General features: G+C 39.0%; 3 protein-coding genes across 4 annotated transcripts; 2 read left to right on the top strand and 1 right to left on the bottom strand.

The window, feature by feature from the left end:
* Positions 1 to 22: 22 nt before the first annotated feature.
* Positions 23 to 13,358, top strand: LOC131795587 (CWF19-like protein 2). Its single transcript, XM_059113169.2, has 19 exons — positions 23 to 123; positions 292 to 417; positions 1,579 to 1,644; positions 2,581 to 2,631; positions 3,162 to 3,233; positions 3,548 to 3,688; positions 4,240 to 4,339; positions 5,171 to 5,286; positions 5,531 to 5,574; positions 6,001 to 6,294; positions 7,164 to 7,548; positions 8,035 to 8,229; positions 8,828 to 8,962; positions 9,620 to 9,734; positions 10,278 to 10,372; positions 10,973 to 11,089; positions 11,203 to 11,241; positions 11,802 to 11,918; positions 12,438 to 13,358. Exons 1-19 carry the CDS (start codon positions 34 to 36, stop codon positions 12,765 to 12,767), a joined length of 2,628 nt encoding a protein of 875 aa, XP_058969152.2. The 5' UTR covers positions 23 to 33; the 3' UTR covers positions 12,768 to 13,358.
* Position 13,359: 1 nt separating this feature from the next.
* LOC131795588 (electron transfer flavoprotein-ubiquinone oxidoreductase, mitochondrial-like) lies at positions 13,360 to 21,477 on the bottom strand. The gene is made up of 14 exons (XM_059113170.2): positions 21,339 to 21,477; positions 21,154 to 21,258; positions 20,869 to 21,021; positions 20,377 to 20,453; positions 18,710 to 18,791; positions 18,100 to 18,218; positions 17,772 to 17,849; positions 17,330 to 17,476; positions 16,448 to 16,513; positions 16,246 to 16,320; positions 16,057 to 16,107; positions 15,395 to 15,487; positions 15,124 to 15,292; positions 13,360 to 14,398 (listed from the first exon to the last, which is right to left on the bottom strand). Exons 1-14 carry the CDS (start codon positions 21,382 to 21,384, stop codon positions 13,830 to 13,832), a joined length of 1,830 nt encoding a protein of 609 aa, XP_058969153.2. The 5' UTR covers positions 21,385 to 21,477; the 3' UTR covers positions 13,360 to 13,829.
* Positions 21,478 to 21,579: 102 nt separating this feature from the next.
* On the top strand, positions 21,580 to 26,636 carry LOC131795593 (transmembrane protein 184C). Of its 2 annotated transcripts, XM_059113174.2 has the most exons (9): positions 21,580 to 22,040; positions 22,400 to 22,436; positions 22,639 to 22,841; positions 23,295 to 23,369; positions 23,469 to 23,562; positions 23,674 to 23,786; positions 24,108 to 24,138; positions 24,633 to 24,701; positions 25,805 to 26,636. In XM_059113174.2, the coding sequence occupies exons 1-9, from the start codon at positions 21,793 to 21,795 to the stop codon at positions 26,129 to 26,131; spliced, it is 1,197 nt and encodes a 398-aa protein (XP_058969157.1). In that variant the 5' UTR covers positions 21,580 to 21,792; the 3' UTR covers positions 26,132 to 26,636. The 2 variants fall into 2 exon arrangements, with proteins under 2 accessions (XP_058969157.1, XP_058969159.1); XM_059113176.2 differs by lacking the exon at positions 23,295 to 23,369.
* Positions 26,637 to 26,813: the final 177 nt, after the last annotated feature.

Raw genomic sequence — 26,813 nt, 5'->3', positions numbered from 1 at the left:
ATAGGAAGACTTGTCAGCGTACTCAAATTTAACATGGCGGATTTGATTAACTTTATTTCAAAGAGGGAAATTGACGCGAAAAAAGAAGAAACTAGGAAAGCAAGAGAGCAAATCCTCAAAAAGGTAGGCCTCCTCGGTGGTCGATCAATAAAAATGCTTGAAAAATTGAGTCAGTCACGAAGAAATGCCTTCCATAGAAAAGCATCATGTATATCTTGTCGAGTGCTTCTAAAAGTGCTTTTATTTGGCGCGTTAGAAGCATGGTTAAACGTTGATCTACCTTTCGTTCAGGCAAAAGGAGACTATGAGAGAGAGCAGTGGAAAAAACAGAAGCGCATTGAGAATGGAGAGACTTCGTGGATGTTGCCATCCTTAAGCAATAGTTTGACAGTGGAGGACGACAGCCATAATGATAAGGTAGTGTACGTAGTTGTTGTCTCACTAACTGTTTTGTTTTCCTTCAGAACACTCATCAGAGTTCTTTATTCTTATTAATGAAGTCCTTAATACTTATTAATGAAGTGAGTATTTAGCTGAAAGCTGAGGGAGGCTACTTACAACTAATATGATTTCTAGGAAGTATCCTCCTAATGGGATGTGTCGATAGAGAGGGTAGCACTTTCACGAATAAATTGAGTATAATGGGGTTGCATTTTCAGTAGAGCTACTAGAATGGGGTCACACATCTTCAGGATTTTAGGAATAAGAAAATTCTGGAATTTTGTCACCGTTGGCATTGCCAAACTTACATAAGTATACGGAAACACGACCACATAACCCCTATCCTGATGGATCTGCACTGGCTCCCTGTTAATCAACACATTCAATTCAAGATTCTTCTTTTGACATTTAAATCTCTAAACGGCCTTGCCCCTGTCTACATTGATGAAATGATCCAATGTTATGTACCAAATAGAAAGCTTCGTTCGTCTTCTGCATTTCTTTTAAAACAAAACAAATGGAACCTTAAGTCTTATGGTTTTAGAACTTTTACAGTAGCTGCTCCCTTTTTATGGAACTCCTTACCTTTAGAAGTCAAGTCTTCGCCCAGTTTGAATATTTTTAAATCTAAACTGAAAACACACCTTTTTAAATGCGCTTTTAATCTAAATTAGATAACTTAATCTTTTGTTTTTATATTTCTAAGTCATACTGTAATACAATGGATGTAAAGCGCTTAGAATGCATGTGGATAAGCGCTATATAAGTGTTAAATGTTAAAAATGTTAAGATAAGATTGATTGTGTCTATCATTAGGACTCCAAAGAATATACTATAATTTGGGGTAGGGGCTCTGAGAAGCCAATGGCACATACCTAGTAAAAAGTGATCAAACCCACCCCCCCCCCCCCTGTCCCGCTAAGGCTAAAAGGCTTCAAATCACAACTTACCTGAAGGGTTGGAAGACTTACATGGCCATGTCAATATTGGTTTAAGTTTTGCCTCTGATTAGCTGAGAGGATGGAGTAAGGGAGTGAGTTTTCTTGAAGAATCACAGAGCAAAGTTATTCGATAGAAACATACTCTTTAGGGTGATCAATATCAATGTAATCTACATGACTGTTCTATTTTTGAAAGGATAAATCAAAGAAAAAGAAACACAGGAAAGAGAAGAAGCAGAAAAAGGACAAAAGGGAGAAGAAGGTAAGGATCCCTCAAGCACAGGCTTGGTATTCTATATTTGGCAAAGCACAGGTTACTCAACCTTTTATATAAAGGCTGCTTTATTAAAAGTCTCATCTCCATGATATCAGGATGAAACCCATTTTATATTACAATGTGTCCTGAGAGTCAGTAGGGTAGCAGAATAGCACATGGTCAGAGTGAACTTTTTTTTTTTCACTTCTCTATGACCAGTAAATCCTTTGACCCCCAAGAGTGACTGTATTAATTTCTCTTTACAACATCACCCCTGAATCAAACATTAAGGTCATGATCACCAACTAAAGAAACTCTTGGTTTCAAACAAATGCTCCTTGTCAGCATTGTAGGAGTGTATAGAGAACAGTATGGAGGATGTGCATACTGATGTTAGAGTGTAAAGAGTTAAAAGGTAATTGTGAAGAAGAGCTCCCCAAAAAACCTGTCGGCCGACTGTCGGTCAACTGTCGGCCGACTGTCGGTCAACTGTCGGCCGACTGTCGGCCGACTGTCGGCTGACAGGTTACCGACAGTCTACCGACAGCTAACCAACAGGTTACCGACAGGTTAAGAAAAAAGAAAAATTGTGTTAAAAACGAACAGTTAACGTGACATAACAATCTGTAATGGTGATGTATGACTCGACAGACTTCACCTACTTACCGATCGAAAACCGAGAGGAAACATTAAGGTTTGTGTTAACGTTTCACGGACAAGCTACCGACAGGTTACCGACACATTACCAACAGTCGGCTGACTGTCGGCCGACTGTGGGTCCACTGTTGGCCGACAGCTAGCCTATATTTCGGGCAAAACCTGTCGGCCGTCTGTCGGCCAACTGTCGGCTGACAAACGGCCGACTGTCGGCCGACAGGTTTTTTGGGGAGCTCTTCTTCACAATTACAGAGTTAAAATATAGCATGTTCTGTTTCATTATAGCACAAGAAGCAGAAGAAAGATACTAGTAAAGAAAACATGTCCTCAGATTCAGTAAGTGTCCATCACATGTTTTCTTTTTTCTTCCCTGATGAAGAGCCAACTATGTCACATGCTCATGTTCAATACCATTCCACTGCATCCTGCTGTAAAGAATATTCTGCTCACGTAAGGTTGTGCTCCCTCTCACCCATTTCCTTTGCCGTCACCTCTAGGAGTTACAATTAACTGTCAGAGATGTGAACATGTAACTTCTCCCAACAATATCCATCCATTATCCAGCAACCAGGGTATGAGAATACTCAAACTTATCAGGTAGAAGTTGTGTTGATCTAACATCAATTCCCAAAACTTAATTACAAGGAATTATGTGGCAGCTAGAAGGGAGAATTAACAATTAGATCTTGGGAGTTCAAGGGCTAATGTCAAATTGATGATGGAAAAATGTTGAAATTATTCAGTGTCTACCAGAAAAACTATTTACCCCAACCATTGACACAGGTCTGTAAATAACATACCAGCACACCATTGACAAATTGAAATGTTTTGTTTTACATTGTCTGGTAACTGTTTATTATTTGCAGGAGTCAGGAGATGAGTGGGTTGAAAAAGAAACAACTGATTCAATTACATTGTTAAAATCAGGTGAAGTTCAGGTAAGTACTTTAATGTGATTATTTTAAAATCAATTCTGAGCTAACAGACAAGTTAATTTTGACTGATTGTGGAAAGAACTACATTGAAAAGAAAATGCCTTATTTAAATTTAGAAGTCGAAGGTTGAGTGAAGAACCCTGATACAAGAATAAATGATGCAAAACAAGAGAGAAAAATTAATAAAAAGGCTCTTGTTTGGTAAACTTCTCCTTCTCAGCACCTTGGAAAATGTATAGAGAACAGTATAGAGAATATGCATATTGATGTTTGAGTGTAAAGGGTGAAGGAGTAACTTGTGTTTTCATTTGCAACAGGTAATGCAACAGCAGCGTGACAGCTGGATGCTGTGTCCACCAGTTACATCAAGCTCCCAAGACCCAGGGCATCAGGAGGAAGAAGAAGATAAGGAAAGCAAAGATGATGAGGAAACAAAAGCTCTGTCTTGCATTGATCGGGTAAGATAAAGGAACAATTTTTTATTTTCAACTTAATACTCCTGTTTACATGATATAATATGTGTAAAAAGGGTAGAAGGCTATTTTAAGGTGGGGAATAGGTTATATATTAAAAAGGTTTGGTGAAAATGGTAACAATGGACTTTTTTAAAAAATGGTTTCAAACAAGGTTGATTGACACTTACCTGTGTTCAAGATACATTACTGTTGTAATAGTAAAAGCGAGATATTATCTTCTGAACACTGAACTTTATTACATGAAAACGAGCTAACAGGATAACATATTAAAACTTGGGTGAAAGTGAAGGTGTAACTGACCAAAAATGAAGAAAAACTGACCAAAAAACACTAACGAGGGGGATGAAAAAAGAAAAGAAAAAATGAATTAATAAGTAAAATAATTCCAAAACTAATTAGACCGCGCTTAGATCGTATTACTGCAGTCCGTAAAAACGACTGAGGCCAAACTTATTTGATTTAATTTAAACTGAAGCCATTTAGATCATGTTGACAGTTAAGAAGTAGTGACTTGATTTTATTGGCACTCATAGCCAGGACAGCATGCTAAAGAATTGAACCCATACTGGAGAGATGGAGGTACAGGCTTACCATCTGAGAAGAAGAGTTCACAGGACACCCATCACAAGGAAGGTAACAAAGCTTAGTTAACTACTTACTAATAAAACCCTTTCACTCCCACAAGTGACAAAAAAATTAAAATTTTCCTCTCAATATCAATACGTTTTCTAGCAGAAGGGCGACGAGAAGTGAAAAAATTCTTAATCAGGGGACATTATTTTCAGTCGCTTTGGTCGCAATTATAGAACGTATGCACTAGCTGGATTAGAGAGGAGCAGATCTCGATCGAGTAGCGTAAACCAAAACCGAAGTTATCATATACTGCTTTCGATTGAGTGTTATAAAACCTAAACAAAAGTAACCACAACGGCCAATTGGAGGAGGGGAAGATACCTTTTAAGAGCCTATGAAAACGTAACGTTAAGACAACCAAACTGCCAAAAGCGCGGGAAAACGCGTGACTGGTTTTAGTTTTGCATCTGATTGGTTGATAGAGTGGAGTGAGTTTTCTTGGACCAATCACACAAGACGCAAAAACAAAGCAAACCTGGATTACTTTGGACTCTCAATCAAAATGCGTTCTATCTGCCATACAGGATAATAAAGATTATCGCTAGGAAACCATCAATTTCAAATTAAAAGCAAGCAAACTACCTCCAGCGTTGGAAAGCGCAAATTACGAGTTGCAGTTGACTTTAGTTCAGAAGCTAAGGATGCGATGATGGGACAATCGATAGGAAGCAAAATCAGTACTATACCTGACCAAAACAAACACTCCTTTCAAAGCTCTCTCTCATATGTGATGCAATCCTACCTTAGTTGCTGTGCAAGACTCTTTTGAAGTGTCCTTTACGTAGGTGATCATAACGATACAAGAAAATGTTTGTTATTATCCTCTCTTAGGAAATGCCGGACATTCATTTAGCAGCGCTTGGTTGAAGAGAGCTTATCAAAGGGCCAAAGATGAAGCTGAGGAAGAGGGCAAGAGTTTGGCTGATATTGTCGCTAAAAGATACGGGGTTAGTCTTTCTTTTGGTCAATTTACAGGGTCTCAAGCTCAAATTTTGTCCAAGTCGCGATTTAGTGAAGTCGTTTTAGTCCACAGAACAAAACTTGTGGAAAGTTGTCAGCAAAAGCCCCCTTGAGAATTCGGAGACCAGTCAATTTGTAAGCAGCTCATTTGATGTAGACCCAAATTTTGCAAATACCCCTTTTCCTGGCACTGATGGGAAATCCTTCTTTTTATCTCCTTCATAATGTTAGTCTGTACAGAAACTGGAAGCTATGATCAAGGAGGCCGAGGATAGGTATTGCTTCTTTTTAATTTAAACTTTTTTTGTTCATATCTTTTGTAGTCATGTATAAAAAAAAAAGAAAAATGGTTAGGCAAGGTTGTCTTTGTCAGAAGGTGTACAGTGTCGATTGCATTTCGTAAAACCAAACCAAAGAAACCGCAGTGGCCAATTAGAACAAGAGAAAATATCACAAGTAACCACTGGGAACCCATGTCAAATGTACGACCTCCGAGCACGGGAAAACCCACGTGATCTAGGCGGGATTGGTTTTATTTCTTATTGGGATTGGTGGAGAGGATGATAAGTTATTTTCTTGACCAATCTCAGTGCGCAAAACTCCTCTTTAGAAATAGTACTAACCGTGATTGAATTTCAGACGCTAAAGAGACAGGGTATCGATGCGACGGTTCTGATATGATTCTTTGTTTGATAACTTAGAGAAGAAAAGCTTAGAGGAGAGGAATCAAGGAAGAGGGACAGAGAGAGATACAGAGGCGATAGAGAAGGTAGAGACGATCGACATCGTGACAGAGACAAAGAATGGAGACGAAACCGGGACACAAGTCCTATGGACAGATATTCTCGGGACAATGGAAAAACTTACAGGTCTACGAGGGAAGAAGATGAAAATAAATGGAGAAGAAGACCGGAACAAGAGGAGACAGGACGCGAGCGACCTAGAGATGATACAAACAGATTTGCACGTCCTGGCGACTTCGCCGGCGACAACAGGTACTGAGTTCTGTTGCTGTGATCTGTCACACAAATTCTGATATGAGCGCAGTGGTGACAAAATTCTGGCGAAGAGCCAAAGAGTTTCACTATAATTCCCTGGTACATATTGAGCAGCTTGCCGCAGAGACTAGTTGTTGCAAATTGTCCCTAAGAGTGACTGGCATCTAATTTCTCCTTAAAACATCACCCTTGAATAAAACACGAAGGTCACGAGAATAAAGAAAATGATTACTAAACAAGGAAGCTCTTGATTGTCAAACAAATTCTCCCTGTCAGCACCTCAGGAAGTGTGCAGAAAACAGTATGGAGAATATGCATGCTGATGTTAGGATGTGAAAGGTTAAAGGAGAAGTATGTTCCACGAAATATACAATTTCGATCTTCGTCGTTTAAAAATATAGGAAATAGAATTCACTACTTTCCCGGTGTGCTATTCTTAAGCGAAAAATTTGCCTCAAATGAGCAACTCAGTAATATGGAGGAACACACAAAAGAAATGTGCGCGGTTCCCTGGAAATCGAAAAAAATTAGAAAAGATTGGCATGTTTCGAAGAGATTTCTAAGGGATAGAGAAAGGAGGTGCGAGATTTAGTTCTGACACAGAGAGAGAGATAAGAGGTTGCCGAATCAAAAGAATCAGTAAGAATCAAAATGTGTCCACGCTGTAAAATCTTGGGCACATTTAAAGATACTTTTTTGAAACGTTCGGCTGCTGTTTGGAATCTTAAAACGCTGCCAGAGTCATGGTTTCATCTATAAATTTTAATGGCGGAGACTAAAGTAATATATGGTCTCTGGAGTAAAAATCTCCCATGAAAGTCGACAATGAGGTTTTGAATTGTCATTCGTTCTCAAAATTTTCATAGGTCATCCTTCGTTGGTAAGTTTAAGCGTCCTGGCTCTTCGACATCCACACCTCAGAGGTCTTCAACTTGGGACTTCGACTCGAACAAAAACACGATTAAGGAAAGACACTTCTACGACAGACCGAGCTCCAGTTCCTCGGGTGGATGGAGAAGGAAGGCAGAGATTGGAACTGAGAAGGGGTCGTCCCCACCGGAAGTAAAGCGCACCGAGGATAAGGAATCAGTTCCGGAAGTGAAACTGGAACCAGAAACAGACAGCAGCTCGAGCTCTGAGGAAGAAGTCGAAGAGAAAAAACCAGTTGTGATTCCTGCAAAGAAAATCACAGAAAAAGATTTGAATGACATTGGGGCGAAGATTGTTAAGGCGGAAATCATGGGAAACGAGGTGAGCGTTGAAAATCTCAATATTTGCTGGCTTCAATACATGAAAGTAGTTTCTTGAAGTGTAAGCTTTTTAGTAATACAGTAGCCGACTTTACTTGGCAGACTGCGCAAAGGGAAACGTGTTAGATTAAGACGTCATTTCGTTACGTGATTAAGGCGATCAGTTCTTGCGTCACATCGTTGTTGGGCTGTAGTGACAATTTAGCTTCGTGTGACGTGGAGAATTTCTTTGTTTATCTCGCTCTAGAATTTCGTCCCCAACTTACTAAAATTCAAACTGCTTTGACTTCGTGTCTGTTCGCAGCGAGAAAATTATTTGCAGCGACTTTCAAAATACACACTGAGGGCTTTGTTGCATCGTTCTTTTTCAGCGACTTTCAAAATAAGAAAACACTCAATAAATGCTGTCATTTCAAATTTTTTAAAGTTTTTAGCTGCTTGGCTAGTTTTGTTTTTAATGGATGGACATCTTCCGAAAATTCCCCAGGATTTAGCAACTAAGTTGAAGGCCCAGCTGGAAGAAATGAGAAAAAACAAGAAACTTCAAGAAGCGCAAGTGGAAGGAAGCAGTACAACGGAGGAGCAGATGGTTTTATTAACACGAACTGATGCGACAGGAAATGTGTGGCCAGTGGAAATGACAGCTGAGGAAACGAGGGGAGGACGAAAAAAGCGACGAAAGGTAAAAACATTAGGGAGAACTGCTAACTAAAAATTTTTGTTACACTTTCGTTTGTTGAAACATGCGAATGCCACTTCACAGTTTTTCTTTATCTACCTTTCGTTGCCGTTCCTTAGTCAATAGCGTAGACGAGATATCTTCAATGAACACGTATGAGACTTTACAATATTTTTAAGGTTTTTTGATCCCTGAGGTTGTCATGTTATGGTGTTTCGAGAATTCTACTGATTTTGAATGAGCTCCACAGCCCTTTTACTCCTAAGATCTGAATATGAATTCTCTGCACTGTCTACATACATTTCTTTTAACTGTAGCTCTGAGAATTCAGTGTGAAATCAAACAATATTCCTTTCTTGGCATTTTCCTTTCTTCCCATCACCTCTCTGTTTGAAAAAGAGGTTTCATCGCGAGGAGAAATTTCTTTCTGCTCATTCTGGGAAGTCAAAGGTTTATAGAGTTTTTCTGTTGCCCATTGTGGAGTTGTTCACACTCGCAGTTGTTTGGGAGCTTGATTTAAAACAAAACCTGTAAACCGAAAAAGATCTTTTGACCGAACAGCTCTTTGGTATGTATCTATCATTGTTCTTACACAATGTAGGTAGCCACACATGGTAAGGAAGGCAAAAGAGAGAGGTACTTCGCAGATGACGACAATTATGATCTGAAGGAAATGGTGAGAAGAGAGAAAACGAACTCTGGACGAAATGATCCCATGATGGCAAAAATGTTCAAGGTAATCAAAGGCACGCAATGTGTGCATATTGTATCGCGGCTTAAAACTCCAACAAAAGCAGTTATATCTATGCAGTGCGAACAGATCACAGTGGTCTGTGCTTGCCTACGGTATAGTCGTTTGTGAGCCAAGAAGGGCAACCGATTTCACAGGTATACATTCAAAATACATTTATCGCTCATATAAGTGGCCTACTATCGCTAACTATTTCCGTTTGTCACTTTTCTCCACGCGATTGAAAAGTGACAGTCAGAGATTCATCTGCGTTCTTAGACTACAGCTTTAAGTTTAGAGCGCGTAGCACACGTTTTCTCCGCCCAAAAGTAGCCCACCCCTAGTAGGAAAAACATGGTATACCTGAGCATATTTTATGACGGGGAAATGAAAAAAAATGGCTGTAAAGAAGACGAGTAAGAAATTGTTAAGTGTATTTTGTCATCACTTTGTTATAAACTTTTTCAGAGAGCGAAATGTGGCCTTAAGTTGGCTTCATTCCATACGACGTTCTGTTCGGAAGCTGAGTTTCAGATACTAGGAATCAAGTTCAGTTGAAAGATAGTTAACACATCCCCTCGGCATAGTTGGGTTCAGAGCCTTTGATAAAAGTTGGAGGGTATATTTATACAAATGATCATAAACGAATGTCTCTCCATGCAGGCAAGCACAAAATTCTCAGACGACTTCGACATAGACGACCATTTTGTGTCATCTGCTGCCCAAGAAAGATCTGCAGCCGAAATTGAACAACGGGAGAAGCAGAGAGCTATTAAAGGTGAGTAGAGCTCTTAATTAGCACAACCCGACAGATCATACCGTCCATATTGCAGCAAAAACGTGACACTTTCTCTTGTTCCAGAGCAAGTATTTAAGAACCCCAGATGGCGGATTTAAGTGATAAAATTCGGTTGTTTTGAAACTTAACTGGATAACAGACATACTTAATATAGTCATTTTAAAAAAAAAGAAAGGTTAAGTCTGTACTGGAGCCAAGTGGCCCTGCCAACCGGAGCTTGTCCCAGTTTCCTTCGCTTGAAACAACAAGGAGTATCACTTCTCCTCCCCCCCCCCCCCATGGGATGCCAGTCCATTACGAGGTTACCCCCCAGCAGATGACAATTCACCGGATTCTCCTGGGTGGAGAGAGGCATGGTGAGAGTAAAGTGTTTTTCCCAAAAACACAACTCAGTGACCTAGCCTGGTCTTGAACCCAGACCTCTCGACCCGCAGACCAGCGCAATGATCATCAGCCCACCGTGTCTCCCATTTATGATGAAAATTAATTCCATGTGTTTTGCTGTTTATCATTTTCATCCAGAACATAGACAGTTGGCTGCTCAACTTGCACGATGTCGCTTCTGTTTTGAGAACCCTGACATCGCCAAACATCTCATTATTGCCATAGGACTCAAGGTGGGGTGAGCTGTGTGTTATTTAGGCTTATCCCTGTACACCCTAACATCAGTATCCATATTCTCCTTGCCCTTCTCTATACATTTCCTTTATTACTACCAAGGAGAATTGGGTTAATAATCAGAGCTTCTTAGGTGGGTGATCGTTTTCTTTATTCTCATGATCGTAATGAATGACTCAGCAGTATTAATGTGAGGAGAAAGTAGGCGCTGGTCACTCTTGGGGTTCAGAGAGTTAAGGTAGGGTGTAATGTGCCTGTGCAGGTTAGCAGTAAGTAGCTACTGTGGGAAATGTTTTAGAATCAGAGACAATCCTTGATATTTTATGATGGGCAAAAAAAAAAAATGGATAACTGTGAAGGAACCGACCTGGAGTCCATCGTGCGAACTGTTAGTCCACCTCGCCTACCACATAAGAGATTGTTAAGAATCTTACTTCTCTTTATGTAGACTCGATTTCCGTCGTTTTCTTGAGTCCGGTCTTTGATCCCCCTCCCCACGTGACTTTGGGGGGGGGTTAGCGCTAGCTCATTTCTCGAACAGCGGTTAGTAATCGAGTCTACTCTTCATGATGTCTACAAGAAAGTGTGTATTTTTCTAGGTTTACCTGGCGCTTCCTCTGCACGAGTCTCTCACAGAAGGTCATTGTCTCATCATTCCAATGCAACACTGTTCTGCGGCTACTATGCTGGACGAAGACGTTTGGAGTGAAATTCAGGTTTGGTTTTGAAACGATCGAATTTATTGGGATATTTAGAATTTTTAAATTTTTCCCAGATGGGCATTATCGGTTTATTTTTGGTATTCAACGCTTTTGCTATCTCCACACAGATTTACAAAAAAGGCCTCACGAGAATGTTTGAAGAAAAGGTAAGAAAACGTTAAGCTATCCACACTGTAACTAAGCCTTGAACTCCTGAGATCTCGACATCAATTCTCCTTTCTGTCCTCTATACATTTCCTATCACTTAAACGTTAAGAATTTGATTCTAAATCAAACAATTTCCTATTGTAGATAAATTTATTTCTTCTCATCACCTTTCTGGTTCATACTGTGTTGATGCTGTAATAGTCCATGAGCCAAATCTCAAAAGAGACCTAGAAGGAGAAATTGCTTTTCGGTCACTGTTGAGAAGGAAGGGGTCAAACCCAGATAAAGAGAATGCAACTGCTTCTAGTGATCTTTGACATTTGTCAATCAATTGGAAAGCTATCGATTAAGCCTTCTGAACGAAAGTTTTCAGGACAAAAAAATCTGCGGCAAGGGCAAAGGAAAAGTATTCTCGACTTCCGGCAGCCTGTGCGTCGTGAAAACGCTGTGCCCAAGCTCCCTGATTATCACCGATTACTGAAGAAATGTTTTATTCTTCTCAGTTGTGTGCCTGACTTTGAGTTGGGAGAAGTTGAATAGTCAATCTTATTTTACACAGGAGGAGGACGTGGTTTTTATAGAAACCCACAAACAGTTGCGGAAACAGCATCACATGATTATCGAATGCATTCCTCTCCCGAAAGAAGTTGGAGATATGTCTCCCGTTTATTTTAAGGTGGGACCCTAAGCCTAATGATTAAAAGAACCTGTCCAATTCTACAAAGCACTTTCGACTGCGCTTTGGAAATCCATTCGCAAAATTTTTCATTTTTCAAATATTGATCTTCAATGTTTAAAAATAACTTTAAAGTTTAAATGCTTACGTGGAATCAAGGAATCTAAGAGAGCAAGCGTATTTCTTTGAAGCTCGAACCGTTTCGAAACTGCAACAAGCGACGGAAGTAGTCATGGCTCTCCATGGACAGGGCTCCAATGCTATAACAAATTGGCTAGTGGACTCCAGAAACTGGCCCACTTTTGCATGTCCAATGTTTGACCGCTGTGCCATACTTCGCTTCGTGATTTACCTCACGATTATGAACCCGAAGTCGCTTTGAAAACCAGCCGTTCTGGCGAGTAAGAGTCTTGGAACATAATTGCCACAAATAGATTGCGTGTGTATGTGTGTATGTGTGTGTGTGTTAGGTTCACGTCGTTAATTTCTAATAAATCTCATTTGTTTTTCTTCAAACAGAAAGCCATATTGGAATCGGACACAGAATGGGCACAAAACGTGAAATTGGTGGACACAAGGAAGAAAGGACTGCGTGTATCAATTCCTAAGGGTCTTCCATATTTCAGCGTCGAGTTCGGACTGGATGGGGGATTTGCACATGTCATCGAGGACGAAGCGCTGTTTCCTTTATATTTTGGCAAAGAAATTATTGGGGGTATGCTCGATCTTGAGCCGCAGAGATGGAGAAATCCGCGGCGTGAGAACTTTGAGCATCACAAGAGAAAGGTGCTGCAATTTGCAGACTGGTGGAAACCTTACGACTGGACTCGAAAGATAGAAAGAGATTGAAAGATGTCGCCTAAAATTATATACACGGGATCAAGTGTGCTTTCCAGAGAGACTCGGTCTCTAGTCTCAGATAAGAGACACGAGAAGCCTCGGTGGAAGGAGTCAAGATAAATTCAGTCGAGTATCTTTAGCCCAAACCCAAAGTAAACACAACAGCCAGTAAGATAGGAAAGAGTCTGAAGGAGCCGATGAGAACTCATAATGAAAAACAAGTGAGCTGCCTAAAGCGTGAGAAAACACGAGTGGATAATTTCTCTTGGTTGTAGATTTGATCTGATCGGTGAAGAGGGTGGCGTGAATCACTCAGCTGGGTGAAGCAAGAACACTTAAACACACAAGTCGCTCTTCAAATGTGCCTAGTTATCAGTGCACAATGCATAACGAGACATGAAAGCCTTGGGAAATGTGACCCTCGGACAATTGGTTTAGAATTAAACCAGGACAGAAGGATTCAATTTATTTATTGCTCGGTACATCGAGTCTATCGAAAAAAAAAAAAGGATCTGGCGAATTTTAATTATAATCAGAGTTCACACCGCTTGAAATAGACATTTGCTAAATTAACAATGTTAATGAAACTTTGAACAGCGACAGCATTGAAATAGGCTGTTTATTTCCTTGTGATCTAATTTTTTTCTGCATAAAAGAATGTAGCATGAAGCGCAAACCTCTATCCCATTCTTTTTCCGGTGGATGAGGGCAACGCGGCCTTAGGGAACGAGAATTCATGTACAATTCATCATGCGCTTGTCGATTTTAAATATCTTCGGTTTTATAAAACATACAGTATTTCCCGTGACAGAAGTGAATTACTTTGTAAAGAAAATGTGAAAAAATTTTTAATGCGAGATAGTTAAAAACAGCGATTCGAAACACATGAAGTTCAGCGCTTTTGAGAATTTGCTTTGACATGATCTCATATTGCGAGACCTTACCGAATACCTGTCCCTCGACAGTTCGATTATCGCCAATAATTTCACGGAAAGCTGTGACGCTTTAAAATAACTTAGAGATAGTATCATTGTTTTTCTTTTTGGTACCTCAACAAATGGTAATTTTCCATCACATTCCATTGTATGCCGGCCCCCCACCCCCCTCGGGAACTACCCAGTCGATATTCTGTCTGGGATCTTTAATGTCACATGTCTTGCAGTGCAGACAGTTCTGGGCGTTAATTTGCAACCTCATTCCATCTCCCTCCTCCTTGGGGACGTATTCATAGACCCCCGCGGGGCAAAATCTCTGCTCGGGTCCGTCGTAAATCGCCAGGTTTATATCGACGGGTACGGAGTCATTCCGTAGGGTTAAATGCGCCGGTTGATCCCCCTCGTGGTTTGTTCCGCTGAGAGCAACAGAAGACAGCAAATCAAAGGTAACTTCTCCGTCGGGTTTAGGGTACTCAATCTCTTTACATTCTTTGGCGGGCTTTAAGTGTTCCGCATCAGGTTTGCTGTTTTTCAGTGTCCATGGCTCCTTGCCGCGAAATATGTAATAGAAAATACCCGTATACAACATGGTGCCATATAAACCCAAGGGGCTGTGGAAAGAGGGTCTTATGTTGCGCACGCTCTCAAGTTCCTTCCAGATCCAGCTCTCCCGTAGCCGTGACTCGTATGAATCCACAAGCAGGCCTGACACAGAAAAGGAAAGGCACACGATGTGACTTTGAATGATTGCAGTGAAAAGGGGTATTACAAACCCGACAATGGGATTAAAACAGATAAAGAGTAATCAAAATTAAATTACAAATAATGACTTCACTCTTTCACTCTCATGATCTCATTAGCAAAATTCCTCCATGTCCACCATACAATTCTTATGATGGTAGTTCGAAGAATTCGGTATTGGATTAGTTACTGATCCCCTAAGTCATATTTTGCTTTATTTTTGTCACTAATCTGCTCGATATTGTAAGGAGAAGTCCTACCTTAGACCCTCAGGGGAGTTAAAGCAGTTAAAGCAGTGATGATAATAAGAAAATAACCTAACGTGACAAATTGTATGCTATGGCAGCAAATAGCGGGCGATCACCGCGCAACTGTCTGCTAAAAATCAGGTTTTGACTGGCAAAAGTTTCAATACCTGGTTGGACATTTTTACAGAGCATTTGAGATCCAGTGTAAAAAAAGTTTTGTCCCATGAGATAGGCTTCTTGTCAGGTCAAAACTACTCATTGACAAATGACTTTCTAATCGACAAAAACTTTTTATCGGCTTGTTTCCCATACTGCAAAACGTTAATTAAATAAATTTTTAGTCAACTCTTCACCCTGTGTAATATTCAATTTTTTATTACCGTTAAGACTGTCCCAATCAAATTTAACTTATTTACAAGAAAGAGAATTCAGTACAAATACCTTGTGTATCACAGGAAAAATTTTCATCAGTTATTGCTTCAAATACACTTTCTGCTGCAAGCATGCCAGACTTCATTGCAGTATGGGTTCCCTTGATCTTTGGAACATTCATGAATCCAGGACTACAGCCGACAAGAAGACCACCAGGAAAGGCCAGTTGGGGTATAGACTGAAAATACAATGATTAAATAATGAAAATAGAATAAATAAGAAATCACAAGATAGGAGGTCATTGGAAAGGGCCTAAAGAGTTTGATAAAAATGTTCCAACCTGATATCCACCCTCGTTGAGTGCCCTTGCACCGTAAGCTATCCGTTTGCCTCCTTCAAATGTTGGCTTTACCGAGGGATGAAGCTTGAAACGCTAGAGTGCAACACATAATCAATTAATAGGATCACTTTAACAAGAACTGAAGGATCTTTGCTCTGGGCACAAAGCTGTAAAAGACACTAGCATGAAACTTAGAATTCCGCCAGGCCATTTTTGAATTTATGCTTCCACCATGTGTGTATACGCACTTGATCAGAACTGAGCATAAAAAGTAATAGACTCACAATGTGTTCTTGGTTTGTTCCTTTAACACTTTAAATCCCAAGATCTCATTAGTAATTCTCCTTACTGTCTGCCAAATGATTCTCATTATGTTAGTTTGGATGATTTGGTATCAGATCAATAAGTACTCCCATAATTGATAATTTTCTTTATTCTCATCACTTGTCTGCATGATATTGTTTAGATATATTAAGGAGAAATTCTGTCTTGGTCACTCATGGGAGTTAAAGGGTTAACTCCTTACACCCTAACATCAGTACATTACATCCTCTGTATTGTTCTCTAGACATTTCCTAAGGTGTTGACAAACATAAATAAACTTTCCATGTTTAGAGTACATGCTGAAAAGTAAAGGACAAAATTTGTATGACACAAGTTACCTGAAATTCTTTGAATGGGTACAAATAGGGATTGCTGTAATCCAATCCAACCTAAACCAGAAGCAAAGATGCCATGTCATAAAAAAAAATTGAAAACCAAAAATTTACCATACTGGTAGACACAAAATGCCACCATTTGCCACTGCTAAAAGCTGAATTTCTTGTGATGTCCATTTGTCATCCACTTACCACAAAACCAGCAGCAACCAAAGGTGTTTCCTCATCAAGGTGATACAGAAATGAACCTCCATATGTGGTTTTATCCTGTTAGAGGAAAAAGTAAAAAAATCCTCATAGGGAGTCTCTTGGAAAGACCATGAGTCTTTAAGTTTTACTAAAGATCACATTAAGAGTGCATTACACAATTCAGATAATTTCAATCAAAACATACCAGAGGCCAGCCAACAGTGTGCTCTACTCTTCCAGGATGGTGTTTCTCAGGAGCTACTTCCCAAAGCTACATAAAAACAGCCTTGCATTAGACACTATATAACTTCTGGCTTTAACTAAGGGCTACCACACAAAACTTCAGCTCTTGAATCTCTTTACGATTGGCCTGTGTCCATTATCAACTCAGTTGATAACATCAAATCATCTGGTAATACCAAGCCCCACATAGCACCACTGTTTCTTTGAAAACTAACACTTTTTATATGAGTTCTGGGTCTATGTACTGATCTAAAATCACAACTTTGATTATTCAATGGAGGTTGATAAGGTTTATAAACCACTGGAGCAAATTTTAAGAAGCTAATATTTTTAAGAGTCACCCTTAGCCTTTCACTGGTGCAAAGTGTTGCAAGGTTAGTGATCACACTGTCAGATATCAACTTTTCACAATTCACTTTGACCTTTCATGTACTGTTTACAGCTTTCAGTGGATAATCAACTCAATGCTTCACTTTCTTTCTGGCAGAGCACAGCACTGATGACTTTGATCACGCAAGAAAATAATTGTTAATACTTTAACTCCCTGAAGAGATATACATGTATCTTCTGCCTACAATATCCATACATTTGCCAGGAAAAGGGTGACAAGACTGCCCAAACTTATCAGATGAAACTTGATAACTAGATCTAACACCAAATTCTGGTAAATAATTTGCAAGGAGTTAAAGGGAAAAATTAGAATCAGAGCTTAAGGGTTACAATCAGCCAGAAATCCTTGTCAAAATATACAGAACTAAAAGGGATACACCCAAAAATCTTGAGAGACCAATAAAGAAATATGAAGAACACCAACTTATTACTTAAACTACAAGTCAAGAATTACCTCTTTGAGCCCAATTGCATATGTTTGTGGATCACATTCTTTACGCAGGTCGAACTTCTTGTACAAGTTCTTGGCCAGATAGCCATGACATCCCTCACCAAATATGGTCACTTTTGCATGAAGTTCCATGCCTCGCTCAAATGTTGGCTGTGATTGAATGCATACACCATCATCAATTCTCACATTGATCTCATATTCTCAAAACAGTCTTTATAGTGAATGTACGACAGAGAGTTAGGAGAATTTTCAATAAGATCTTGAGTCAGAATACTGACCACAATGACCACTCAGCCTTATCTTTCTATTTTCAACCTTGCTAATCCTCAGTTCCACTACATTAAGAATTCCCTTTTACACAGACCATTTCTATCAAACACAAGTAAGCTACTGTTATGATAGCATTCTTTCATGGTGCATCGTGCAGGTTGAAACATCTGCTTACCTTAGGAGCACCATCTTTTTGGATACCAACATCATTTGTAGCAATTCCCTTAATGCTGCCATCATCGTGATACAGCACCTAGCAATGGGTCATGAGGACAAATTCAAAACTAAAAATAAAAACATACCATTCTGATACATGTTATGTTGACTTCGACCCTTTAATTCTCTTAAGTGATTAACATGTAACTTCTCCCTTTAATATCCATACGTTATCCAACAAACAGGTAATGAGAACAATCAAACTGATCAGGAAGAAGTTGTTAAATTTATCATCTCATCCACTCTACAAATTCTGGGCAAGATTCCTACTAAGAGTGACAACTCACTTCACTGGCTGCATATCCAGGGTATATTTCCACTCCTAGTGCTTCAGCCTGCTCACCCAGCCAACGAACAACATTTCCAAGACGTACAATGTAGTTACCATGGTTGTACATGGGCAGCCCTGATGAAATAAGGAAACAACAATCTAGATAATCAAACATCATTGTCATCACCTCTTTTAAATCTAATGAAGCTATTCCAGGTCACAAAACACTGTTTATAGTATTGTTTTGTGAGGGGGGGGGAAAGAGAAAAAGAGATCTAGAGAGAGAGGGAGAGAGACGGAGAGAAGAGATTTCCAATGAAGGAGTCCCTATTAGGAGGTTTGCAGTGACAAAACCATGCCCTTGTGCTCAATTTGCATTTGCTACTTCACAAACTTTGTTTCCTTCCCTCCCTTCCATTTTATGGTAAAAATATAAAATCAACATGCAATTATGCCAGTGTACTTTTGACAGGTAACTGTGGGTGGGCTGAAGTTTGGTTATCATGGCCACCACTGTTACATTAAAATACACCTATCCTCCCATGATCTTGACAAAGTGTTTTTAAATAGCACTTGCTTAATAGTGACTCCTACTTTAGATCCAGTTGCTTGTGTACATATCTCACCTGGCAGTATGGGGACAGGAATCCTTCCAGTCTCTGTGAGAATTGCAAATTTATCCTCCTTTACCATTGTATTGAGAGGTGCCTAGTAAAGCAGAAAGCAGTTTAATAAAAACCAAAGCAAAGAAAAAAATCCTTATTCCTTATAATATGGTTTACTGTATTTACCCATGTATATTGCGCACTTTTTCCCTATAAAAATAAGCATCAAAATCGCGGTGCATATTGTACATGGATTCTATTGTTTGTCAAACACGTCCTAATTTGCATACATTAAAAACGCAACAAAGAGAGTAAAAGTCCGTGGATCGGTGGCCTAGAGAGAAAGAGCTTGCTTGTTTTTGACTCATTTGAAGCTCATGTGACAGATACTGTGAATGCTTCCTTCAAACACAAACTTCCCTTCTCCAGCCACTCGATGTATCTTTGAACAAACCGTTTAGAGATGAGTCCAAAAGCAGTGGATGGCTGATGGAATTCATGAATTTACTGAACAACAAAAAAAGGCTTTGGAGGAACTGATCGGTTTGTAGATTTCGCAAGCGTAGAAAGCCATTCCATCAGAAATGATCGCTGCCTCTCTCTGAAGTGTGGGATCACAAAGAATTTGGATGGATCACAAGATGAATCGGTTTACAATTCAACCAAGATCACTGATGAACTTGATGATTCACTCATCGAAAACTTATTTGAATCGGACTGCGAGTCGGAATTTGAAGGTTTCGTTGTTTAAAGATACTGAACATTTTGTTTAAATCATGCAATTGCAATGCAGTGATGATATTCGAGCTACCATCAGTGCTGTGAGCAGATATAATGTTTATGAATGGCTTTTATGATAATAATTCCAGTTGTGAATTTAGGTATATTAATAAGGACTTCAATTTACAACATTTGTAAAACGTTTGACTGTTATTGAATAGAAAAGCTTGTAAATAGGTGCTTGGTGAATGTGATATTTTGTAGTAGCAACTAGTTAGAAATTGTTGTAAACATATTATTGATGAATTCCCAGCTCATGTTAATTAATTGAAAAAATGGAAGTTCTAATTCTTGGTATTTGTCCTGAAATATTTTTTTTTGGAAAAAAGAGGTCAAAAATTAGGGTGCGTATTATACACGGGCGTGCATTATACACAGGTAAATACAGTAATTTCAAACTTAAGCATTTGGCTACTGATAATATGACCCTTTATGGTTGAAAAAGTTAGATGACATAGGAAGTTTGAGCAATTTGGTAAAATTATTCAAATGAAGATCTCAAGGAAAACATATTTCTTTTAACATAATCAGAACATTAGAATAAGTCTGCTGAAATTTCTTGCTCTGATGGTAATAGTTTCTCCTTCCAACTTTATTCACATGCATTAAACAGATCTGGACAACATGACAACCAAGAGGCAGATTTTTGTATAACCACAAAATTCACCATGTACACTGTTCTTTGATCAAAGCAAACAATGGCCAGAAAATTGATCACATTTGGACTAAAGCATTGTTTAAGAATATTATGAACTACAACAAAAAATATTTTCCACAAAGTTATCAACGAGGAGTTCTCTTTGCAAAACACTTAAAATTGTTTCATTTGGTTCACTTAGAAATGTGTGGCACCAAGAAAGAGTAATTACAGGTTAGATCAGATCCCAGGAGTACGGGGGCTAACTTACCCCTTTGTCTTTCCAGTCAGGAATAAGTTCATTAAGTGCTCTTGGCTCCAGGCAGGCACCAGAGAGAGTGTGTCCACCTGAAACAAGGGATTGTAATAAAAAGTGAACTTGATGAAGTGAAAAAAAATTAAAGAACAAATTGTGGATTAACTGTGCTGTCCTTTCTACCAACGAGATGAGAATGACAGCTGCACCAGAGTTTACTTACAACATGTGTCTGAAAAATGCAAATTTGCACTTGTCTCAGGAGGGGTGGATAGGGGGTGTGAATGAGGGGTGTCCCAGAATCCTGTCCGTCTCAGTAACATACGTCGGCCGATCAAAAATGAACAAAATATAAATTTATTTTTCTCACATCTCTTCAATGTGACTCAAAGGGCTGAAAAATGTTACTTTAAATGGTTAACCAACCCCATGAAGCGTACGATTAATGCTATGCTCAATTCAAACGTAGCAAAGACAGAAACAAGAAAAAGAGTGCGGAAATCCTACCGATTTCGGCAGCTTTCTCGACAAGACAAACTCTAAGTTCTTTCCCTGTTTCTTCAGCCAATTGCTTTAGTCTGATTGCTGCTGATAAGCCTGCCGGTCCTCCACCAACTATAACTACATCGGCTTCGTCCGAAAATCTCTCCATGTCTACTTCTGCAAAAATATCAAATACAGTTGCGTCTGACATAGTGGGAGCACAGGACTGCGTTAATCTATGTCACAGAGTAAAGCAATAAAATCACCTGGTGAAGCAATGCTTGAAAATTAAGAAAAGTAAAACATTACCTTTCCATCTTGGATCAGTTTCTCGCGGTACGACGGTGTAATGAGTCGTTAGTTTGGGTACAGCTTCACTTGAGCAAAGTCTGTTATGTAAGACTGGTCGCAAGGCTAAACGAAATAACAAGAAGACGAACACCGTAAGATCAAGCGCGGTGTGGCAAAAAACGAACGAACGAACGACTTTGTACCTCTGTGCCCACTTTTACCAAGACTCAAGACACGATTGTTCCACATGTGTGCGTTGATCAATAGTTGAGAACCAAAGTTAAGGAAAGTGTGATATGAAAGTCCATCGATGAAGATTATCAACACAGGAAACACGCAACAATCCAAAGGTCGAACTTTGCGCACGTAGAGTTGTGCGTTATACCGCTGAGTAAAGCATCTTGACCGAAGAGAAAACGAAGTTTTACGAACGTTTCACGACTGTAACACGAACCTCAACGAATAAACAAGCTCCGACAACAATATTATTTTGATTGGGAAATTGGCGACTGGAACGTTTCGAAGTGAAAGTAACACAAGGAAACGAACGATTTGTGGCTTGATTTTCCTTCCAACTCTATGATTTAAGGAACAATTATTCCTCGCGTTGACTTATTACGCGCATTGATTTTGCGTGGCATAAGTACTTTGCTTTCAATGTGTGTTGGAACTGGAAATGTCCGCAGCTGGTTACGACCAGTCGTCATTTCTTTGTATTTTGTGGTTCTATGTGTTGCACTTCCCCTCACTGTTTGGGAATTGCACAGATTCAGAGCTGAAACTCACGTGCAAGCCTGGTTTATCGCAGGATGTTTTGTTTTTTTGACAATTCCCATCTCCCTCTGGGGAATTGTCCAGCATATGGTAAATTATACCAAACCAGAGTTACAGAGACGAATTGTAAGGTAGGTGGAAAAAGGGGGAATGTTTACCTTCAGTTTCTTTAATCAAGAATCAGCATCATACTAATATCGTATACTGCTTGGGGGAAGGTCCAGAGGTCAGTATTAAGACTTGTGACAACTGCCTTAGGTGGTTTCATAATTAAGGGATGGTGATGAACACTGAAAGGTCTCCATGGTGATCTGTCTTTGCATGATGAGGACCTCCCTTTGAAAGTTTTGGAGACCTTCCATAGGAGGTGTGTTGGCTGAACTCAACTGAAATCAAGGGGTTTTAAAGGGAGCCCTTTGTATAGAGTACTACCAACAGAGTAAGACCTTTACTGATGCAAGAAATGATTTTTCAATTTGTTTGTTCACAGAATTATTTGGATGGTTCCAATTTATGCAACAGATAGTGTAAGTAAAAGTTTTAATTTGCTGTGTAACATTCATAATCTGTGTTAGAAAATATAATAAACAAAAAAAAGGTTTGACAGGGAACTGAATCTCAGACCTTCTTATGTCTGGGTGGATGCTCTGCCAATGAGTTCCCAGTGGCAACATCATGTCTGGGATTTTAAAAGTATAACAGTTAGTGTTTCTCAATCTTTTATTTTAGTGGCTAGCTCTTCGTTTTCCAAAGGCAGCTATATACCTGGATTCCCTGCGAGAATGCTATGAAGCTTACGTGATATACAATTTTATGACATTCTTGTTGGCATACCTCAACACTGAGTATGACTTTGAAGAGAGACTATCCCGCAAACCTCAAGTAGATCATTTTTTTCCATGCTGTATCTTGCCACCATGGAAGATGGGCAGGTGAGAAAAATCTTGGATTTTTCTTGTGAAACTCAAATTATTGAATGCAACAGTTGAATCCTATAAAGTGCATTTTGTTATTAATGATTGCTGGAAAATATTTCTATTCTTATGTAAATTGGATTATTCATTTAATCAAACTCCTGTACCTAACCACATGGAACACGGAATCAAAATTGTTTCTTTGTATCATGAGACAGGTCATGATAACTTTTTTTAAATAAAGTTTAATTCAGTATGTTGTAGTGATTGTTGTATTGACTGAATACTGCCAGTCTTCTTAAGGTGATAAGAAAGATTGGATATGCATCACCTTATGAACCATCATGCTTTGCTGCAATTGACTGGTAGAACTGAGTCTGTCAAAGCCTGAATTTCCTTTGGCTTATTTTTCTGCACTCTCTTCAGGTACAGTTCACCTGAAATAACAAGTCAAATTTTTCTTTTTCCAAGGACATTGATTAATAGGTGTAAACAAGGTGCCTTATCTTACACAGTTATTAGAATCCTGACAACTGCGATTGCTTTGTAAGTATCACAACTGACTTGCTATTGTGTTTGCAAAAGTGTTTTTTGAGTTACATTCAAACTCACTTTTCCCTTTTCTTTTTTCCTTTTTTTTGGCAGCTGTACAGAATTAGCTGACAAATACCATGAAGGAGATCTGAGCTTCAAATCTGCATGGAGTTATATTGTGGTGATAAACAACTGTTCACAAGTGGTATGCATATATTTCTGGGAAGACTCTAACTTTGCTTATTATACTTAGGCCTGGCCTTAGGCCTGGCCTTGTTTGGCAGTAAAAAATTGGTGTTTTTTTGTTTTGTTTCAGTGGGCGATGTATTGTTTGGTGTTGTTCTACAAAGCAGCTCATGATGAGCTGAAGCCTATAAAACCCTTTGGAAAATTTTTGTGTATAAAACTTGTGGTTTTTGCATCTTTCTGGTGAGTGATTTTTAACATGTTACATCATAATTAAGCGAAAAAGTAGCTTTCTCTATTTATTGGTATCCATGCAGGAGACATCAAGGTTGTAGCTAGAAATTTCTAAAGGGGGATCCCATTGTGTGACACCCAGACTACCTACCCTGTTGTCATACCAACATCCATTTTGTGTTTTACTACAGACAAAAATTTTCTCTTAGCCTCCCTCACTAAGAAAACATTTCACGAAGATAGATTTAAAATCACTGTTCCTTTAGACCTAACTATAAATTTGCATTAGAATTCTACATTTTGTGTTTTAAAATTGGTTTTCATTCTTAGGCAGGGTGTCTTAATCGCTGTTTTGGTTAAGGTATGCCTCAATACAAATTAAAATGTTCTTATTATTAATTCATGATATGGTTAGAACAGAATGCCCCTCAAAAAAAGAAGATATTGTTCCTTGCAGAATTGTCTTTGAGATGGTAACTGATCCTCAAAAAAATTTGAACTAATCTTGAGAATGTTTCGTAGGTAAACAAATGGGTTTGACATGTCTATGAGTCTAGTTTAGAATTAAATTGCAACAAAGTCTATCACAATGGCCAATCAGATAATACTAAAAATCACAAGGAACTAATTATAAAATTATTTTTGTAAATATTGTCTATTACACCAAAATGTGAAAGACCAAATGATGATTGATTTATGTCTTGCATCTGATTGATTGGGCAGATGGCACAAGTTTCCTATACCAATCACAGGCCAATGCATTAAACCGATTCAACACTAGAGTGAAAATTTCCCTATTGCACTCTGCTGCCTTTTTACCATCCTACCAAAAAACAGAACCTGTTTTTTCTATAGGTTGGGGTGATATCAGAGAAACACACTTGGGTCTTTTACACAGTGGAGGATGTTGCCAGTGGCATTCAGGTAAGGAAGGGTTCAATAAATAAAGTATAAGAGTTAATGAATTGCCACTTGGGGATTAGCGATAGGGCATGTGCTACATGTGCTCTTTCTTGTCATAAATAGACTGTTCCTTTGAAAATTGGAATCATATGACAAGCTGAGTTATGCATATATTTTGATTGGCTTTTTCACATGATCTATTTGAGGACATTTGCATAGATGGCATCAGCATTAACAGCATTTTTTAAAATTTTATCATGATATTAAACCAAAGAGGTTCCATGTTGCCATGGGTCTGTAACGAAATAGATCACAGAAGTTATCAAAAAGGGTTAGAACATAAGTGAAACACTTGGCTGCACCTTGTGTGCCTGTTTTTTGTTCTTTCCACATTTTGACATCACCTGTGATATATTTCTGAACAAACACACAGTAAAATTGAATCTTGACAAGTGTATTATGATGGTGTTCACAACATGGATTCCCTCTTATGAAACCAATCTTTGATTGTCCCTGCTACTTATCCCCTTTCTCTTGAAGAGATGGTACATCCTAATGGTACATCATAATCCTTGGCTGTGGCCCAGCTGGTTAAACCCTGACACATCAAAATAGCAAGCAGGAGTTTACAGACTAAAATCATAAATGACTTAAAAGAACTTCAGATTAATATCAGTATCTGGGCAACTACCCACCTACCCCTCCCCTAACCCAACATTAACCCCAACTTGTTATCAATTGACTATTGTTGAGGTTGGGGAGGGGTAGGTGGGCAGTTGCCCAGATACTGATATTGATCCAGAACTTCTGTAGCACCCAGGATACTTCTACCTGGTTAAGTCCTGCTTTGAAATCCAAAGACTGGTTCCTCTGAACATGTTATTAGCCACTACTATCAGTTCCTTCCTTTTTCTGCTTTTATACTCCTAACATCATAAAACTAACTTATCCTAACCGAATAGCCCAAATTTATTACTTGGCTAACACGGAGAATTATGCATTATCTCCTAATAATGAAAATTTTGCAGGCAGTTTGAAGACAAAAATTTTTTAACCTAATTAAGCAATCACGTATGCTACCTTACAGGTGCAAACTCTCTTTTTACTTTTGTTTTTTTTTATAGGATTTTATAATTTGCGTTGAGATGTTTATATTTGCCATCGCACATTATTACACCTTCTCTCACAAACCGTACGTGGATCCAAATTCACCCCCTCCCCCGTGCTGTTCGTCGTTTGTCTCTATGTGGGACGTGACAGACGTTCGTGACGACCTCGTGCTGCAAGTGCAGAGCGTGGAGAGCACCGTGAGAGGTGCAGTCGACGTTGTGCGGAACAAACGCGGTCAAAACGCAACGAAGGGAAAGGGTAACAGTACCGAGGCAACGCCCTTGTTGACAAGACAGACCTCTGTGGATTCATCGTCTGATGAAGCGCCCGTCATTCCTTGAAAACTGCACGTTTCGAACGCTCGATCATGGCAATTAAAGGAACTTAATGTGTCAAGACTAACAATGCGTCTCTCAGGTCGCGTTTATACTAATTTAAACGAATTCGAAAAGGGACCAAAAAAAAGCTAGATTTATTGATATTTTCTGTTTTCACTTTTAATTTTAATAATGGAATTAAATTATTGAATAATTAAGTAATGTTACCATTCATTGAATTTTGAATGAAGGGAAGAAAGCAAAACGTCACCCTTTGACTCCGAAGATCTTCTCTCAGTGGTTCCTCTCACTGTCTGTTATACAATTCTTATGTTGTCAGTTCGGAGATTTTTGTGCTGGATCAACTAAATAATCCCGTTTATTCTCATCACTTGTCTGCTTGATATGGTATTGATATAGTAAGAAGAAATTCTGTCTTGATCATTCCTTGGAGTTAAAGGGTCAAGTCTACGCTGGAACAGATAAGGCCGTCAACCGCAGCTATTTATAAACCAAACCAGCAATTACAGACCGAGTTTATGTAATTCCTTCAAATATACACACGTAAACACACACGTTCTTTTAAACTGAAAGTGTTACGTCACGTGAAACACTCTGTCGAGCTCCGTCTCCTATCGGCTGTGTACTCGTTATAAAAGCAAAGGTTGTATATTTAATGAGGAAGTCTCATTGCCACCTTCTTCTA

Source organism: Pocillopora verrucosa, chromosome 14 (assembly GCF_036669915.1).
Source record: "Pocillopora verrucosa isolate sample1 chromosome 14, ASM3666991v2, whole genome shotgun sequence".
NCBI lineage: Eukaryota > Metazoa > Cnidaria > Anthozoa > Scleractinia > Pocilloporidae > Pocillopora > Pocillopora verrucosa.
The sequence above is the reverse complement of the archived record's forward strand: the minus strand, read 5'-3'. Positions and strand labels throughout refer to the sequence as shown.